The sequence below is a fragment of the Manduca sexta genome, chromosome 14, assembly GCF_014839805.1.
Source record: "Manduca sexta isolate Smith_Timp_Sample1 chromosome 14, JHU_Msex_v1.0, whole genome shotgun sequence".
NCBI classification, from domain to species: Eukaryota; Metazoa; Arthropoda; class Insecta; order Lepidoptera; family Sphingidae; genus Manduca; species Manduca sexta.
In genome coordinates, this window is record NC_051128.1 from 11,052,100 (window position 1) to 11,071,504 (window position 19,405).

Consider the following 19,405-nt stretch of genomic DNA (forward strand, 5'->3'; position numbering starts at 1 on the left):
AGTGGCTGGCATACATTATGCGCGTGTGACATACTTGCTGTCCGTGCAGTATTTATTAACCCAGTTGCGCCTGTGTTTGGGCATCCCCCCACCCCCCACCGGCGGGGGACACGGCCCCCTGACCCGGATAGCCTGGGGCCGCTGAATGCACTTCGGCCGCATCTTTAAAGCTCCACTCTATAATGCAATGTTTCTCGAAATTTCGCAGTTGAGAATGTGGGGTCGATCTTTGGACGGGGGACTATGGCGCGCACTTATAAACGAGTACGATACGTATAATTTAATCTATATTAATTAAGGAATTTTCCATATTATATCTGAAATAACGATAACATCACCGTGACTTTGCAACTTAAAATCGCTTTATATACCTAGTAGAATTATTTGATTGACATTATTTTAGTGTTGCTAACGGTTTTAATGAAATGTATTGACTTTGCGAGACTGCAACATCTTATTAGGATGCAGAGTTTAAACATTTACATTGAGAGCAAGGTCTCGGACTAAAAAAAGCGCAAAGGCATCACTTGAGAATAGTTCCGTAAGCAATCGAAATCTATTCAGAATCCCTATGAAGCACGCATTGTGCATGCGTGTTATATGCGGTTTGTAAAGTCTATCGAGATTAGCGCGGTGGTCAAAGGTCTTTCCGCCTCTCAAAAACTGGAGCTGTATAATTATAAAAAATTGAGAGCACTAGTTATGCCTCCGCCAAACCGCCCGAGAACAAGACAGTCAAGTAAGTTCAATTTTATACCCATCGCACAATGTGATAAGAAGTATGTCCATCACCATTTCGGACACAAATACCAATCCCCAATAGCGTGTTTTTCGAATCTGAAAGAAATAACTTTTAATAGCCCGGTATGGCAAAACCCTTATAGTTCACAACTCCCAACGTTGAATTCAACCAACAATGCAGCTAAACTTAGCAATACATTCATAGATTTTACGTAACAGTCGCATTGATTGCGGGCTCTCGTAATGTCGAAAACACGCCATAACCGCCACGGGAATTCTATTTATAATGTCACCAACCGTTAATAGTTATTGCACAATAAATTATTTCTAGTCGATGTGATACAATACCTACTGGTGTAAAGGTCAACACTGACCTAGTCCTAGACGGCTATATGTCATAAATGAGATTGGTATTAGAAATAATTATTTTTATAGTATGCATTAACAATCGAATCAGCCGGTAACAATGATTACCGACAATGTATCATTGGTCTGTTTTAGACTTATTTTTTGTTTTTATACGAGGAGGCAAAGTGACCCACTGCACCTGATCGTAAGTGGAGGGGGGTCCAAGAGAATGTCGACTGACGAGAGATGAGTACCCCTCGACAGTCGACACAGTTATGCCGGCCTGTTGGAACCGGATATATCTGATCCCTGAACGCGACACACTTACTATACTATGGGCCACTATGGCGGTTTACCACCTTGTGTACAGTGGCTGCTACCCGGGCTGATATAAGATATATCCTACCTTCACCATTTATATCATAGTGACGAGCGCATAGCGTATTACTTATGGATTAATTAGTAATTTAAAATTATGAGTGATGCTTATGGCAATTTATTACTTTACTATCACACGAGATACTCGTTTAGCTATTTAGTTATTCAAAAAATCTGCATAAATAAAAATCTGTTGCCAGGTATATTTAACAGCGTCACATGATAACGGCTCAACCGGCTGGACTGATTCCTCTTTTGTCGTGTTCCTTATTATCAAGACAAGGTTTGTATCAAAGAATATTTTGAAAATTCACAGGAAAAAACGGGAAAAGTCGGCCATTTGGATGATATTTTGTATAAAAATATTTTTTCGTACGTGCTAATCTCTGAAATCACCAAAACGATTTCAATAAAATTTTTTTAGCGTTTAGTTAATTTCAACTTAAATTATAAGTTAGCTTTTGATCCGATAGGTGGCGCTGTTGTCAGGATCTAAAAAATGAAAGGTAGTGTACATAAAGTGCTATCTGTAGTTTGACAATGTGTGCCCACCCTACTCATACAATATAATTCCAATCGAACTTCTGTAAGTGTTATTACATAATTTCCTCGATACTATAGAGTGCGGACACAAAGACAGCTAATGGATAATCGATCTGATACGGCAAGTACGCTTTAACGAGATCCGAGAAACCGACTCCTTGTAATCGGTTCGTGCTGGATAAAGATAAGGTTCGGTAGAACTGAGGTGCAGTGTCGGTGGCAGCGGGTAAATGAGACAGAGCAGGCGTGGAAATGGAGCAAGTACAAATATTTATCTATGGAAGATTCATGAAGTAAAGCCTATATTCTGCTCCTAGTTACATTCCATGTGAATATCTGTTTAGTATGAAATGAAATTAATTGAGAATGAATGAACTGTATTTATTTCTGTGTATCATGTACTGTAGTTGAAAAAAGCAACACAATATTTTTTTGCTCGTTCTACTCTGGTGAGAACTGCTTTCCGAATTGGTGCTAGAGTTAAAATTAACGGAATCTTAAAAATGTATAACATTCTACAGGTTCAAATAAATTATCGCATTTCATTTCATTACTTTTGGAAATTAACATTTACTTACTTGCGACAAAATATAGACAAAAAAGTCGAAAGTCGCAGATTTGTGTTCTATTACTCTTCTTTGATTCCCTTTTTTTTCACCTTACTTTCAATGTACCGACACCGAGGTATGTTGTTTTAATATACAAATACATAAAAAATGGGAGTTTGGCTTGTTGTGTCACTTCACAGTATACTTAGGGTCTGGTGTAGATAGGTACGTCCTGGTAATAAGTGAGTTAGGTAGTGATTCCAAGATCAACGTCAATTTTCATTTCACATGAAGGCGGTGAAATATATTTCTTAAAGAATGTAACAACCACAAACATCTTACAAATGACTTATAAGCACATTTTATAAAATACCTACATATAATAACAGGAAAATACGTAGGTACACATTTTGACTAACTTTCATTCAATTTGTCTGTATGTCAACATAAATTGCAATATGTATTTACTAGTAGGTAGTAAGCAGTATTTAGGAGTATTCTATGGTAATAGCTTATTATATTATAGGCTATAGCTTTGTTAAATAAGTACATATATAATATGAAAACTGCGATCCTTTACGCGCTAAAATAAAACATAGCGTAAATGGAAATACAAACTGAAACCCTTCAACCCAATATTCTTAATAACTTGCAGTTAAATGCTATTATTATGTAGGCATCTGTGATATGGCGTGACTGACAATCGCCCTCTGAACAAATTATTAACAAATAGAATTCCCTTTTTCAATGATACAGATGTATATAAAACTAAAATAATTAACAACGTGACAAGGGCCACGTAGAATTTTAGTTGCGTCTTCCTCCTCCTTGCATCGATTCCCCAATGCTGGGGGTCGTGAGTCATCAGGGAAACAGTCCTTCGCGCACGATGTTTTGCCATCTGGTTCGGTGTTTGGCGACACGAACCGCTTTAACCACATTCATGTTGAGTGTGGTGCGGACCTGATCGGTCCAGCGCATTGGATTCCTGCCTTTCGATCTCTTGCCCTCCATTCATCCAGTGATTATCAATTTTTGGAGGTTATCACCTGGTTTGGGGGCGATATGGCCAAAAAACTCAAGGATTTTCCTCAGGCAAATTTTGGAGAGCCTCGGTTCCTTGTCAAGCTTGAGTTCTTCTAAGATAGAGAGGTTGGTCCTGAATGCCGTCCACGGAATTTGGAGCATCTTCCTCCAGCACCACATTTCAAAGGCATCTACACGCTGGCGGTCTCTAGCTTTTAGTGTCCATGTCTCTGCCCCGTATAGGAAGATAGAGAAGACTAGAGCACTCACCAGTGCCACTTTTGTCTTGTTGCTGATGCTCCGGTCCCTCCATATCCTGTCGAGCTGAGACATTGCAGCTTTAGCCATTCCAATTCTCCTGCAGACTTCACCTTCGCTAGATCCATTGTTACTAATGCTAGAGCCCAGGTAAATGAGGTGGTCAACGGTTTCTAGTTTGAGTATCCCATTTAATTCCAGTTTAGAAGCACGATCCACTACCATGATCTTTGTTTTTGAGCGATTTATAGTCAGTCCCATCTCCAAGCTATGTTGCTCCATTTTATTCAACAGGTTGTACATTTCAGTTTCGTTGGATGCGAAAAGAATAGTGTCGTCGGCGTAGCGTAAATTTAGTATTTTTGTGCCGTTAACAGTTATTCCACCATTCCAATCTTTACAGATCTGACGTATGATATATTCTCCATAGATATTAAAAAGAATAAAAATTTGCGTCTTAATCATTCAGTATTGTTTGATATTTTGGTCTTGTTATTGAAGTTTTCCTTATAATTAACATAAGTACTTGAATGCATTAAACCGTTTTTAAGTATATTACAGATAAATAAACAGAGAAGCAGTGGATAGTCACTGTGTGTGCCAAATCGGCAAACATCTTGTGTTGGTGAACACATTTGTTCGCGATGGGATTGGGGCAAACCACCCAGAGGGGTTTAAGAAGGCAGGCGGCCAATCATAAATTCTAAACCAAATAAAATTAGCACCTTACTAACAAAAGCTTGCGCTGACTACATGGCAGCGGGTAAAGGCAGATAGAAAACAATATCATCGACTCACAGAAATACCTCCCTGCCCCAATTGTCAATAAAAAAATCCTCTCGCGTGTTATCTATATGAAACTTTCCATCTATCACCATTGTTTACTGGATGTTGGGTAAATTCCCGCCAACACCGGAGCCGCACCGCGCAGTTCAAGGTTCGCGGGGGTCACGACCACACGCTATTAATCGATAAGGGCCATCGGTGCCCACCTCGCCACTGAAACTAACTGGTATCTAGTGCGTTCCTCGACTACTTGATGATCGATAAACGGGAAAACATTACTGGATCAGACTAGATGCACCTACAGTTTTAACAAACAATAGATCGCGTAACTGGTTTGATAGCGGTTTTAAGTTGTTATGCCGATGGCATCCTGTCATCTCCATCGTCTCTGTCGTCAAACTGTGATGGCACTAGTTGTATTTCTGCCTACCTTGAATATAAATAAAGAGCACATTGTCAAACATACAGTACGTGGAAGTGTTTCTGATACCATCTCAATATTTATTAGAATTGCCATCAATTTAAAAAACCAGACTCACAAAAATATTACTTACTTCTCATAGGAGAAGTTGACCGGACAAATAGTAGCCTATGTGTTAATCCAGAATATGGTGAACCCGTGTGCCAAATTCCAAAATCAAATCCAATCAGTTGTTTCTGCGTTTACTTCTAACGAATATATAAACAAACATTTTCACAAACCTTCGCATTTACAATAGTATGAAGTGAGATTACGTACAGCGCGCACAGCGTGGCAACAGCAGAAATCATTGCGACAATTAATCATCCCTAAAACACTCGGGAAGGGCAGAGCAGCCATCAGTGCCCGGAGCGGGGCCGCCACCCCACCCGGCAGCCGCGGCCCGGGAACCACCCCGGGACTCGCCGCTCGCTGCGTGGGCGTGTGTTGACAAACGACGGCGCTGCGTCTATTTCGAGCGCGAGCCCCGCCCATGCCACCCCGCGGCCGAGCCCCCCGCACGCCGTGCCTAAATGCGCCCTTGACCTTCCGTTTCCAAACAACGGCAGTCACAACAAGAACGGGACACGAGCCGAGGATTCGTTCATCATGTACCTTTTCATCTATACTTATTGGAAAATACAAAAACCAAAATTTTTTATTGAATTTATATGATAAAAATATTTCAAAATATTGCCTTCATATTTCAAAATATTAACTAACAATTTTTTTTGTTTTTTTTTAAGATGATAACGATCTACAGATCTTAGGAATTCCTTCCAGACACTCGTAAACAGGCTCCATTGTTTAACGTTATAACGTTAGCTCTCTGTTATGTGGGGTACCGTCTGTTCGGATATCAATATTTGTCTATTCAGCAAAGCAGTGGTGTACGACGCCCCTTGTGTTTCGGTACCAAGGATACAAAAATCAGCTCCAAGCGCGGCACACCCCTTATTTTTTGTTTGAGGAATGGAAACTAGTCAAGGAGTATTTCTCAAACTAAGTGTACGCAACGAAATAGTGTTTATGAAATATTCTTAATATTATTTCTATAACATTTCCTATATTTTTTTGTTTGAAGAAATGTAAGTCAAACGAAACCGACAGATGAGACAAAAGATTTCGTAGTAATATTTTGTTACGTACATTAATTTTGAGAAATATATGGCTCACTCAAAGGCACTCAGTGATGACATAGCTTTCAATCAACATAAGCATTTTTATAATCATTGTATATTTTTTTCCTAATAATGCTTCTTACTATAATCCGATCACACGTTTTTTTTATTGTTTTGAATGACGAGACGAGCTTGCCGTTCGCCTGATGGTAAGCGATACGACCACCCATAAATCGTAGAAACACCATCCAACACCTAGAAATACAAAGTATTGTTTGGTATTCTACTGCGCTCGCCATCCTGAGACATGAGGTGTTAAGACTTATTATGTCCAGTAGTTTTATTTATTTATTTATTTGTTTATTAAACACAAAACAGGTTATAATAGTTACACTGGCTACAATGTCCTTCAACCCGGAATACACCAGTGACTTCACACTACTGTTAAGCGGCAGAAAAAGACATTGCGGTGGTACAACTACGTAGGCGGACTCTCACATATGAGAGTAAGAAAATATAAATAAATCAAAACAGTCCTTTAAAAAATTACGCCTATATTAAAAGTAACAATCATACATGAATAAGTACAAAAATGATATAAAAACAAACCTACAATATTGGTATAGATTTTAGCTATAGTATTATGTGATTTGTAATTAAAACTTCTGTATAATGTTCCTCTTGCGTCCCTCGCAGTGACCTGGCGAGTCACTCCCTCGTCATTCAGCTGTACAAAAATGCGCCTTAAACTCAAAACCGGACCCAACCTGTATGAATCATGCAAGTTTGACATACCAATGAACCAATAAAACCGCAAACCTTTTGTCTCTCAAACTAATTAACTGCGCCGCACAATTAACCAGTTATTGGAACTGATATTAGTTTGCACAAATAGTTTCAGGCCATAACAGGAAATGTTATGTAAACACACGCAAAGGATAGCCCGGCCTTGGAATCGAACTTGGTATCTCATAGTTCACGGTCAATGTACAATTAGTGGACTAATTAATCGAAGAACTGTTCAAAGTAAACGTTCTCGAAAATGACCAGAAGTTTCATCATGGTTTTCACTCGCAAAACTTGATTTATTTATTTATTTCAATATCAACACACACAGCCATTACAGGTTACACCCAATTCGACTGGCAGAACTGTTAATAATAACATAAAAACTATATTCTATAACTATGTATAAAAATTAATTATCTAACACAAAAAAAAAACAAAACTAAGCATAACAAATGACATAAAACAAAATATTTGCGAGCTCACTCGAGTTACATGTCAAAACATCTGCTTTGACATGCACCTCGTTTATAATATTAATGGGTCGGGTGAGAGGCGCCTTGGTCCTGGCCGTCGGCACCGCCATCAGCGGTGGGCGGCTTCATACCTAAGTCCTCATAAAATGTATTGTTACCAGAGAATTATTCTCGCAAATATTAGCAAATGAAAAAGCTTAGCGTGGGTATCAAACCCGCGGCTAATCGTTTCTGTCACTAGACCATGAAGAGTGTCTGCAAGAACCTTATACAGAGTTCAGTATATAGTATACATACGGTATAGCTCCGTAGCTTTTACCCGGATGTAACAGCCGCGCGTGGCAATCACGCAACGGCCATTTTAAATTGAACTCTGATGTGTCAAAATGATACACGCAGAGGGGACCGGTTGTTATTTTAAAAGAAGCTTTTATCATTCTATAGTATTTACTCCCAAATAAGGGATGCGAACTAAATTCATTGTCTTGCAAAATTTGTATTTTGACAATTGATATGATGTGGGATTTTCAGACGCTCGGGGGCAAAACGGTTTATTTAAGAAATCAACTGCAGACAGGAAATATCTTACTATCAAATTTACGCGGTCACCCTAAATCAATAAATTATTGGGAAACTTCGGGAAATAAATGGACTCGTTAATATCATAAATCATTTTTAATCAAACCTTTTCCTAAACCAACAAATACAACGTAAACAAAGACTCATCGCACAATAAACAAAAGAAATGTAATAAAAGAGTGGTGTTGATCGACCCCCCAGCAGCCTGGGAACCACCCCATCTGCAAATGCACAAAGGCATGGCTGAAGGGTGCGTTACACGCGGGGCCGCAAGGTTGGCCGGGCATCGAACCCCCGCCAACGGTTACAGGGAGAAGCAAAAAGGGTTACAAATAACCTCCGGTAGTTAATTTACTAGCTTCTGCCTTGGTCTCCGTCCACTTTAAAGTGCGTTGACGGGACAAAAAGGAGAATTTGAAGCTTCATATTAGGGTACAATTTTCAGAACTAAAGCGGTAACTCCATCTGTCGCGAAGGGCGAAATTTTCCGAAAAGGAACCCGACACGTAATATAGGTACTAATATACATCAATGCGGTCTTCCAATCGTTCTAATAATAATTAAATTCCATATAGAGGGAAGCCGGCAGGAATCGGAGACCATTCGCCACACACTCCAGCGATAAACGCGTGCGAAATATCATAAAACAAAACACTTCTCCTTTACATATTAGATAGATAACCGCCCCAAAACAACATAGAATTTAAAGCATCGGTACAAAATATCGAGATGCATTAACAACCGACCCTTAGCATCGAGTTTTAGGTACTCCAAAACAAATCATTTAATACTTCAGCTATCTTATGGAATTTTTCTTTTTTATGAATCTGTAATCACAACAAAATGGGTTCAAAATTTTTTAAAATCTGCCGCTAGCTATACGACTTTCGCCCACTCATAATAAAACTTTCTTTAATATTCAGCAAGAAAGCCACAATTTCTTTAGCATTGTTGGCATAAGCATTTTTACACCAAAAACTCTGCCCTGTCAAATGGCACAAAACAGAGGAAAGTATATTCACTTCCCCGTTACTATCGCTGGAACCCAGGGTGCGCGTGCGGGCGGCAGGGGCAAGCGGCATGCGGCAGCGGGCAGGGCGGCAGGGGCTGGTTCTATTTATACAAAATCGATATCGCCCGTGGCCTTGGCGCCATCGACCGCTCGGGGTGTGGGGACGAGCCTCCGAGCCCGCGGGCCCCCGACGGCGCCGCCCCTGCGCATCGCGCCCGCTAGTGGAAAATTCTACGCCGTAACGTCGCACGTCTTAATGTTATGTCTAGATTTTCTTTATGTACACTACGTTATGCCTTAAGTGTTGTTAAGTACATTCGCCTTTTAGACTTAGTTGTAATTACCGATGAATTATTAAAGTAAGATTTAGTTTTAGTTTTTCAACAGTATTGTATTATTTATATTGTAATAAATTACCTATAGTACGCGTACTGATCCATTACTCTCATTAGACTAGTGGCACCGCACCGGATCTGGTGAGGTTGGTTCCATTCTAGATCAGATATTAAATATTTATCTGCTTCGTGATTCGAAAAAAGCCAAATGAATTACTCAGGAATTTGGCAAAGGTACTAGAATACCGTAAGCTCAATATTTAACCACTATTATTTGATTACAAACATTTCGCCAAAACCGTTGATGTATTGGTTGCACTATACTCCTAAGGGATCAAAGAAGCAGCTTAATGTATGTGGGTACTGTGTGCGGAAACTTATCTTATTTTGCTTATATTATTCATGCGAGTTGGCGACAGTGTTTAAGCGTTACGATGTTTGTTAGAAGTAAACACAGAAACGGCTGAACGGATTTGTATGAAATTTGGCACATGGATAGGTCACCTACCGGATTAACACATAGGCTACTTATTGTCCTGGTAATTTTCTGAAATGGCTAATAACGTGTTATTTAAAAAGATGGCGCTGGCGTCTTTTCTATGGCGCTATGAATCGCTTCAGTGTTTTAGGAACTTTTGTCCTAAAACATTGAAACAACTCCTAGTCTTAAATATATTGTTAATACGATCACTTCACTTACATATTTGATATGCACATGAAACCGCACACATACACCATTCACGAACATATTATAGCAACATATCAACCATGAAGGCTGCAAATCCGAACGTGGCGACGGAAGTAAAACTGAACATACCTAGTCTTGCCATAAATATTGTAATAAAGAAAAAAGAAAATTGTTAACTGCAAATAACATTTATTACTTTTACAGTGTGTCAGTTTAATACATAAATATAAAACAATTAAAAATATAAAAAGCTTATTCGAAGTGGTCTCCATTGGCTGCAATACAGTCCTTTAAACGATGAGGCCAGTTATCAATAGAAGCACGCACTCTTTCCATGGGAAAATTCTTCACTGCCAATCGTATAGATTGTTTTAGGGACTCCAAATTATCATGGCGTTTAGAGCAAGCTGTACTCTCTAAAACTGACCACAAATCATAATCCAGCGGATTAAGATCGGGACTAGACGACGGCCAGTCTTCAGCTCTGATGAAGTCCGAAACGTTCGATTCCAACCAAGACTGCGTGGACCGAGCTTTATGACCCGGCGCCGAGTCTTGCTGGAAGGACCATACTTGGTTATTGAACATGGTGATGTTAAGGGGCTTAACTACCTTCTCAAGAATGGTATCTTGATACACTTGTGCCGATGTTTTGATACCTTTTTCACAAAAATATGGCTCAGTCACTCCTTCATAGCTAACACCCCACCAAACCATCACTGAAGTCGGATAATGTCCACGTTGCACTCTGTCGACTAATTGGGAAGCTTCCTTAGAGCTTTGAGCATAAATACGGTCATTTTGTTTGTTAAAATGTTGCTCAATTGTAAAAATTTTCTCATCCGTAAACAAAATTTTTCTGTGACCTCCCTTTGCGTACCGCTTCAGTAGTTGTTTCGATTTTACCACCCTATTCTTCTTTAAATTATCAGTTAAGAAATGGCCAGTGCGTCTCTTATAGGCTGCAAGTCCTAAGTCATCTTTTAAAATACGCGACATGGTTCTAGGTGCTATCTTCATTTCCCGAGATAAAATCTTTTGCTTTCGGACAGGATTTCTTCGAATTCTTTCCCTTACTGCTTTGACCACCTTTTTCGTACGAACACTACGTGGACGGCCAGATCTTTTTCTGTCACAAACAGAGGAGGTCTCATTGTACCTATTAATAGCCCGGTACACAAACATTTTACTAATACCAAGTGTATGGAGAGTTTTAAAAATTGCATTTGGCTCCATACCTACTTTGTGTAATGCTATCACAGCGATTCGGTTCTCTTTATCACCCCACACCATTTTAATATCGCAAAATATTTTACAATGTATTGGCGCCAAAATGAGAAAACACAATGAACAATCGTATAAAAATGACAGATTCGAAATTCAAATGTAATATTTTTTTATAATTAAGTGTAACAGTATTTATGGCCAGACTAAGTATAGGCCGTGATAAAATCCCAAAACTAGTTTAAAGTATATAAATAATTAAAAGTTGGGTAAACATAGAAAATCATTATTTATATAATATTATCATTTCCTTTTAGTCCTGGCCCATATAAAGGTAGAATCGTTGCGAAAATGGAATTACGAATTGTTATAGACTACGAAACTGTAATAATTTATTATAACATGTAACCCTTTTTTTTCCTAACCGGATCCGGGGCTACAGATATTTTTAAGCGTTGTGATGAACGGATTTCGCGTAGTTTTACGAACACCCGCTTGCCTGACGACGACGCTTCGCGACGCCCTCTAGTGCGCTCGGGCAACACGGGTTCCCCAACTTGTTTTTCTCAGCCCACTAGAAGGCATGACTCCCACGGTATAAAAATGAGATAGAACTTTATTAAAAACGTTGTTTACGTCTTGTTACCTAGACGTTTTATTTTGGTTATTTAAATGGCTACAACACTTGGCTAAATAACTTGCAGTTAACAATATGATCTTCAAATTGTGCTTCCTCTTCAACGTTGTATGCCAGCAAATAGCAAGGCAAAACACTGTATGATAAATAGAAACGTATACACTGTCAGTCACAAAAGTAGGTGAACAAAATATTATGCATGCAAAATATCAAATCGCCTCTATACTTTTATGTCCATGTCAACAATCGTTTCATCTCTACTAAAATAAACTTCAGAGTGAATTTTTTGTAGCTATTATTTGCTGACTGTATAACACTTGAGTAATGTGGTTGATGTATAAGGTAGCGCTCGTACTCACCTGAGCGCGCCGAGGACCGGCCTGGATCGTCCGCCATACTCGCTGCCGCCTGGAACAAACACACATCTTAATAATAACACACCTGAAGATTTGCGCTATACCATGGAAATACTGCTCTTATTCTGAAATTATTTTCACTTATAGAAAGCTACTATGTCCCCTAGTATTATAACCAGTAAGCTACACGAAGTTTTCTATTGCAAAATTTATGTAAATATATTTTATCCCGGGAATAGACATTTTCGCGGACGTAGTCGAGAGCAATATCTTGTACTTAATATTAGATATGCCAAAGCATCCTCAACCTTAGAATGTATGGATAATATTCGTCTAAGACTTCCGATGTTCTTGTGCCCATTTCTTATTAATACCACTAGCTTCAATGTCTCATAATGATAAACTGAAACAAGACGAATTACGATTTTACTAAGACGGGGTTTGGGTGCGGGAGGTGAATATAATAGCTCTCTTTAATAAAAACAAATAAATCTTCTATGAATCCTAAACTCATTAAGAGCTCTGTGATCTTTCCTGTTGTTATTATTAGGGCAGTTTGCAAATCATTTGAAAATCACTTTACAGTGCGTAATACTTCCGAAAATATTTAGTGAACATGCCAGTGCCCTTGGGATTCGCGATATTCAAAGGACGATGACCCTTAAATATCCTCCCTACATACGTCTAGGAGGAGAGGGTTGTCAGTAAATTTTCTCCAAAAAAATACTTTCTTAAATCTCTATATCCTTTACTCGAGTGCATAGCAAGTCAGGCGCCAAGATTTTTCTTTATTAAATTGAATCTCGTTTTAAATAATTTAGCTTACTTTTAACCATCTATCTGTTGTTAACCCCCTAAGATGGGTATTCGCTCCTGTTTATCCATAGAGTAAGTAATATACTACGTAAGTTTATCGATGACTGGAAATACCAAAAAGAAGGGTGAGCAGGCTTTAAATAGTCAAATATGGTTGCGCTGCTTGGCGTCTTATCTATGGGACTGCGAAAAAAAATTAGGCGTCATTAAATGTCAAATGACCATATTCATGTAACTGAATAATGCAAAAAATTAAAACTTATCATTGTATCTCTTGAAAATATTTTTTATAAAGTAATTAAAATAGTGTAACACAATATTCATATTATATAAAAATCCAGAACGTTTTTTTTTTGTAAAGTGAGAAAGAACTACTTCCTTAAGCAATTTTTGAACTCATAATTTAAATACTAACAGAAACACAGTTTAAACCTCCATGTTGTTTTTACCATGGTTTTTTATATATGGTTTAAAATTTTTCAACATACAATATTTTTATTATTTTGGTGAATAAATTATATGAAACAATAAAGGTGCTGGTGTGATACTTTGTCCCAAGACAGTCCATAATATTAGCATCCAGCACTGACAGCAAATTATTAAAACTAACAAAATACTTCACAATATTGTACTCCTGGCATACATACATCATTCTCAGATCTTAAACCTCACAATTCCCTAATATTATGTCAATTAATAATATCATGTCCTTCAAACTAACACATAATTTGATTTGCACAATACTGCCTGGTGAGGGAAATAGACAAAATAATAATAACCACCCAGATGAATTCTTAATAGAATAGATTATACTAATTAGTAAATGGTATTAAAATAATTTTGATGTGAAATATAGTATACAAAGCAATAAGAAAACAATAAGTCATCAACATTAAAAATCACATTTAAAGTTTTATATTTTCAAACACAGCAAACAAATTTACTTAATTAAAAATTAAGGGATAATTAAAAATAGAATAATGATTCACATGACAATTATAAGCATTCTATATCAACCATTGTATGATAACTTAAGGTAACTTTGACAAACAGCTACGGAAACGGAAAATAGTTATGACAGAATAATTTGGTAGGTTTGGAGAATGAACCATAGTGGGTGGGGATCAATGCATGTGGTCAAGTGCCATATGTTTGCCCAACATTATATCCTGGGACTTGGATATAGTTTTTTGCAACCTGCAGGAAGTTACAGAAAGCCTAAAGGTGTATAGAAACCAATTATTAAAATGATTACCTATTTTATTTGTATAACATTGCTTTAATACTGTAATTGTTATGGTATCATATATGAATAAATAAATGTTCTACATAGACCATAATAAAGTAAGACAGTTCCTCTAGGCTGGTAATCCTTAAATAACTAAATCAGTAGCTATAAGCAAACTCATTACACATGTGCAGAACTTAATGTACATTTTATTTTACCTTACCTTGCAATAAATTATTAATGGTGGTCTATTCCCATTACAAAAACAATGTATTAGAACAACCAATAATCCTAATACATGAGCTCCTAAATTTCTGGTTACTATTGTAATCAATTTAAGTTATTTTTATTACACAAAGTGGTAAATTTTTTTCCTTTTTTCTCATGCCTTAGTAGCCATCCAACTGTCAGATGGCTTAATCTCTACCCTCCACAAAGACAGAACAATTTTGGGTGCATTTACAACCTTCAAGGATGAATGGATGCATAAAGCAGCAAATGGACTCTGTGGTGTACCTTGGGATAGGCATATGTGCAGCAGTGGACTACAACGGGCTGATGATGATGATAATGATGGATGAATAGGGAATGAAAAGAGATTTTTTGGTTCTTTGATACTAGGTAACTAAAAGTTAACCACAAACTATTATGCTTCGGTTTTATATATTGTGTATTAGCAGCATAATATGCAATGGTATTTACACCCTCCATCTCAAATAAATACCATAGTTGTGTATTCTTTAATAGTACCCATTACACTAAACATAATATTTAATGATGAGAACAATGCTAATATTTAATATCAAAAATTATATTCCATGTTAGAACATGTACTAAATGCGCGTGTGCTCTTAGTTAAGCTTGTAAAACGAATTATACAGATTAAGAGGACATGATACGGCGATTACAGCGCATTGCACGGTCAAATAATCCCCCATATCATGCTGCTTTGTTTTGATATACGTAAAGCAAATGTAAACAATAAATAAACTGGGATAACTAAAATAACATTGTATTAGGGTACGTAATTACTTACAAACATGCTTGACAAGTTATAAAAGCATGTATAAAGAAAAACAATCCAATTCCTACCTCACACACACCAGCTGGGCACCCAAACACTTGCCTCAGTTTCTGTCCACAATTTTCCAAAACTAGGACTATCTATAGTTTTATACACAAATCTATAAACATGTTCAGGTCAAAAAAGTCACATAATTAACCATTTAGAAATAATAACAGCTACGAATTCACATAACATTACTTCAAAACAAGCTGCAAATCTATGTTTTGACCAGAATTTTGACGTAATGTTACGTCGAACTAGTGGATTGTTTCCGTTTACAAACATTTGGCAAATAAGCAGAAAACTCTCGATTCCATTGGCTAATAAGAATCTTACATGAACGTGCTTGACGAAATTGACCAATATGATTAAAGAACGTTAAAGGTTATTGACGTCTGAATTAGCCTACTGTAAAGGGAAATGGTCTTTTTAGAGCTTGAAACCGATAATTACAGATGTTTAATCGACTAAACATTTTACAGTTTGAGTACACAAATATTTCCAATGGCAATACGATGAGCAATAATTGTATCTGTGGTTGCTGCTATTGATATTGCTATTATGTCACTGTTGTGATTGTCAGTTGTCACATAAAATTCAGCTTTGAAACATTGTCTGAAAGTCACAAACGTCAAATTAAAAACAAACACAATTTTTATTTAGTGAGTCACCCAATTGCTTACGAAAAACAAAGAGAAAATGTTTTCATCACTGTTTGGCAAACGAAGATCGTCGCCAGTAGAGGATGATACACCGCCGATTCCTGGAGCAAAGAATGACGATGGATTTGAAATAGTAGATCCTACATCTCCCAGTAATGTAGGAAGTTTATACCCAAGTGTGAGCGGTGTTCCCTACCCGCAGAGGCCAGCACCGCCCGCTCCGGTACCAAGAGTAGCTGCTGAGCCAACATTTCACTATCTCCAAGGAGTGCCCTTCACCATGTCTAAGGAATTGCAATTAGCGTCAAACAAAGATGCATATTCGTCGGAAATAAGTGATTTGCTCGCATTCCTCACGAACAAAGTAAACATGTCTGGTTACGATTATGATTTTTCTGTTGAAAAAAGTGTTCTGAAAGAATATAATTAATTTGTCAAGTTTGAAGTTATCACACAGTTTGTGACTGCTGCTCTATAATCATCTCTATTACAAATGCAACAGCTTTGACCAGATCAATGCAAAATATATATGTGAGACAACAGCGCTAGGCAAAGAGGGCACATAGTGACGAATATGATTATAATTGTGAAAAAAAAAAGTGTGAACATGAATAGCATTATATCTATCATGAGATCTTCAGGGTGAGGATAGTCATAATTATGTAAAATGACAGTCCCTCAAGTGCGGTGATTGCTGGGCTGTGTCAAGACCAAAATAAATGTTTTATATGCTTGTTTCTTTGTTTTCAACTGAAGACCTTTAGCTATTGCTAGTGTTCTAGAATATAAGTGTAATAAGATTTCATTTACTGTGATAGGGTTTTAAATGACATAAAGAAACCTCCATAAGTTACTTCTCCCTACTTATGTATCATATGAGTAGTTACTTATTTTTTTTTTTGTTATGATTATTTTGGGTATTTATATTAAAAACAGGCATGGAGCTTTCAGCATATAAATAATAATTCATCTTCTTTTAATTATATCTTAAAAACAACTTCATTCTCAAGTATATCTCACTTGAGAATGATCTTATTTTAATATTTTAAATATGTCAATGCAAGCCACACCCTCACCCCTGTTTAGTCAGCTCATTATTATATCATATAAATAATGTAAATGAGTGTTGAGTGATACCAATTACTATTTTACTATCAAACTGGTTTTAAAAATAGTAATATGAATTGTTCCAGTTATTTAAAAACAATAAATGTTCATATACATTCAATGAATTTGTACTTTAAGATATTGTGTTTAAAGTTAAAATTATTAAATAAATATAATTTGTAATAAATGAGTTTTATTTCAACATCAATTGCACAGACAATATAATTTTAATACATTTAAAGAGATATAAAAATAAATACACATTTGTAGCTTTACTAATAAAATGGTGTGATTATGGAGTAGTATGACCTATCTTATTTTTATTTCCACATACAAGACAATGTAATTTATTTTACCATAATTACACCATATTATAAGTAGGAGATAGATTTAAATTTGCACAACATCCAATTATTTTTGTTTAACAATGATTCAATAAGTCTTAACAAAACTGTGTCTGATTAAAAATAAATAACATATTTCAAATAAAGTCTCTGTTCATATCTGTTATATTTATTTCATAATATAAATCACAAATGAGACGGTGTCATGATCATTGTTTTGTACTTTATTCTTCAAAAATCAACATATAAGTATAATATCAACATATAATTATATCTCGCAGGAGTAAAATAACTGCTATAAATAATTCAATTTCATGTTCCACAAAAATCACAAATACAATTGAGTAATTTCAAAAACTACAATGAATAATGTGTATATTTTACATGTTATTTAAATTCTAATTGTTAAATTTTGATCTGTAGATAATATAATTGCCAATATATATAAGCTAGAGATTACAATCAACTACTATGTATGACACAAATAGCCCTTGTAGCAGAAGTCTTGCTGGATTAGCCAAGTTTGACTCTATTTCATAGCTACAAGACATACAATAAAAAATATGGTTAGCCTCATATGGATTCTAAAGCTATATTTGATACACAATAGTATTCTGCATTCTAAGTGCGAGTAGTTATATCTATTTAATATTCTTACATTGCATATTTTAATGCAAAGAAAAATTGTACTTAGAGGAGCATTATTCATTCTGACCAAATTATTCAGAGAATAAGTATTTGTTGACTGTTTCAGACAGTAAATATAAATGTTCATAGAAGCATGGGTTCATTAGATTAATAATATAAAAATAAAACCAATGTCTCTTACAAACTTTACAGTTCTTAGAAAGGTTTGGAATCATCAAAGATTAATAATTTGACATAATCATATCATATCTTAATGAAATGTAATTTTTGAAAGACGACCACCCGATCATGTTGTGTTTGCCTGTTCAATATCACTATTTTTTTTTTCTTTTCTCATGATTGAAAACTATGATTGTAAATGTAGGCGAATGCACGCTGTACGCCGTTATTTAAGTATGAATCTATGTTCTCTTTTATTTGCTATCGCTAATTTTATTTTTATGCCGCTCCAGGTTTAGTCGATTGGATTTCATCTTATCCCATGTTAACGGTGATGTGCGTGCATTAGCTTATATAACTATTGTGACTATGTACAAGAAAGACTTGGAAAAAATACAAAAGAAGTACTGAACAATTGATGACAAAAAGAAAGCCCGGAGTTTCTTTCTGTCTTTCTTCTTCGGGTAGTCATCACTTAGGTAGCTAGTGAAAGGCTGGTAGGTTAGCTAGGCTAGGGCTCATGTCCTCACCGGTGAGGATCGCGACGCGTTACCCTTCTATTTCCCCTACTTGCCAGCCCGAGCTGGTTACTTCGGTTTGTACCTAGTCTTTTGTATAAACTTTATCCCTAATTTAAAATCTCCATAGTTATATAAGTGATTTTAATAGTTGTTTAGAAATAATAATTATTCTTATTCTTTGTTTTGACGTATCATAAGTGCAACTTTGTTCGCCTACGTGATAAATAAAGTATTTTATTTTTTTTATTTTATTTTAATAGTTTTTTTAATTTCATGAACATTAAAAATCTTTGAATAATTTTCAGTGTTTGAAATATTACACATCCAGTTAGAAAACATTACAATTGAGTCCAAAAAGTAGTTTCATAATATTTATAAACAAGGAAGGTTTCATATTGCTAGGATATGAAATAGATAATATCATAAAATACAAATTTTAGCACATTCATGAAATATAATATTTACAGTATTATTTCATAGTAACTATACCATTTGTATATTTTTATATGTAGAATTTTAAGCATTTCATATGTAACACAACCTTCATAACAC

At 36.2% G+C, this 19,405-nt stretch overlaps 1 protein-coding gene across 5 annotated transcripts in view; it reads right to left on the reverse strand.

Moving 5' to 3' along the window:
* Window positions 1-15,672, reverse strand: part of LOC115447550 (histone deacetylase 7) — a 112,499-nt gene extending 96,827 nt beyond the window's left edge. For all 5 annotated transcript variants that reach the window (XM_037438516.1, XM_037438515.1, XM_037438510.1 and 2 more), the window contains exons 1-2: window positions 15,439-15,672; window positions 12,306-12,354 (exon numbers count right to left, since the gene is read on the reverse strand). In XM_037438516.1, the coding sequence (XP_037294413.1) occupies window positions 12,306-12,342 (37 nt within the window). In that variant the 5' untranslated portion in view covers window positions 12,343-12,354; window positions 15,439-15,672. The remainder of the gene's footprint in view (window positions 1-12,305; window positions 12,355-15,438) is intronic.
* Between the last annotated feature and the right edge of the window lie 3,733 nt (window positions 15,673-19,405).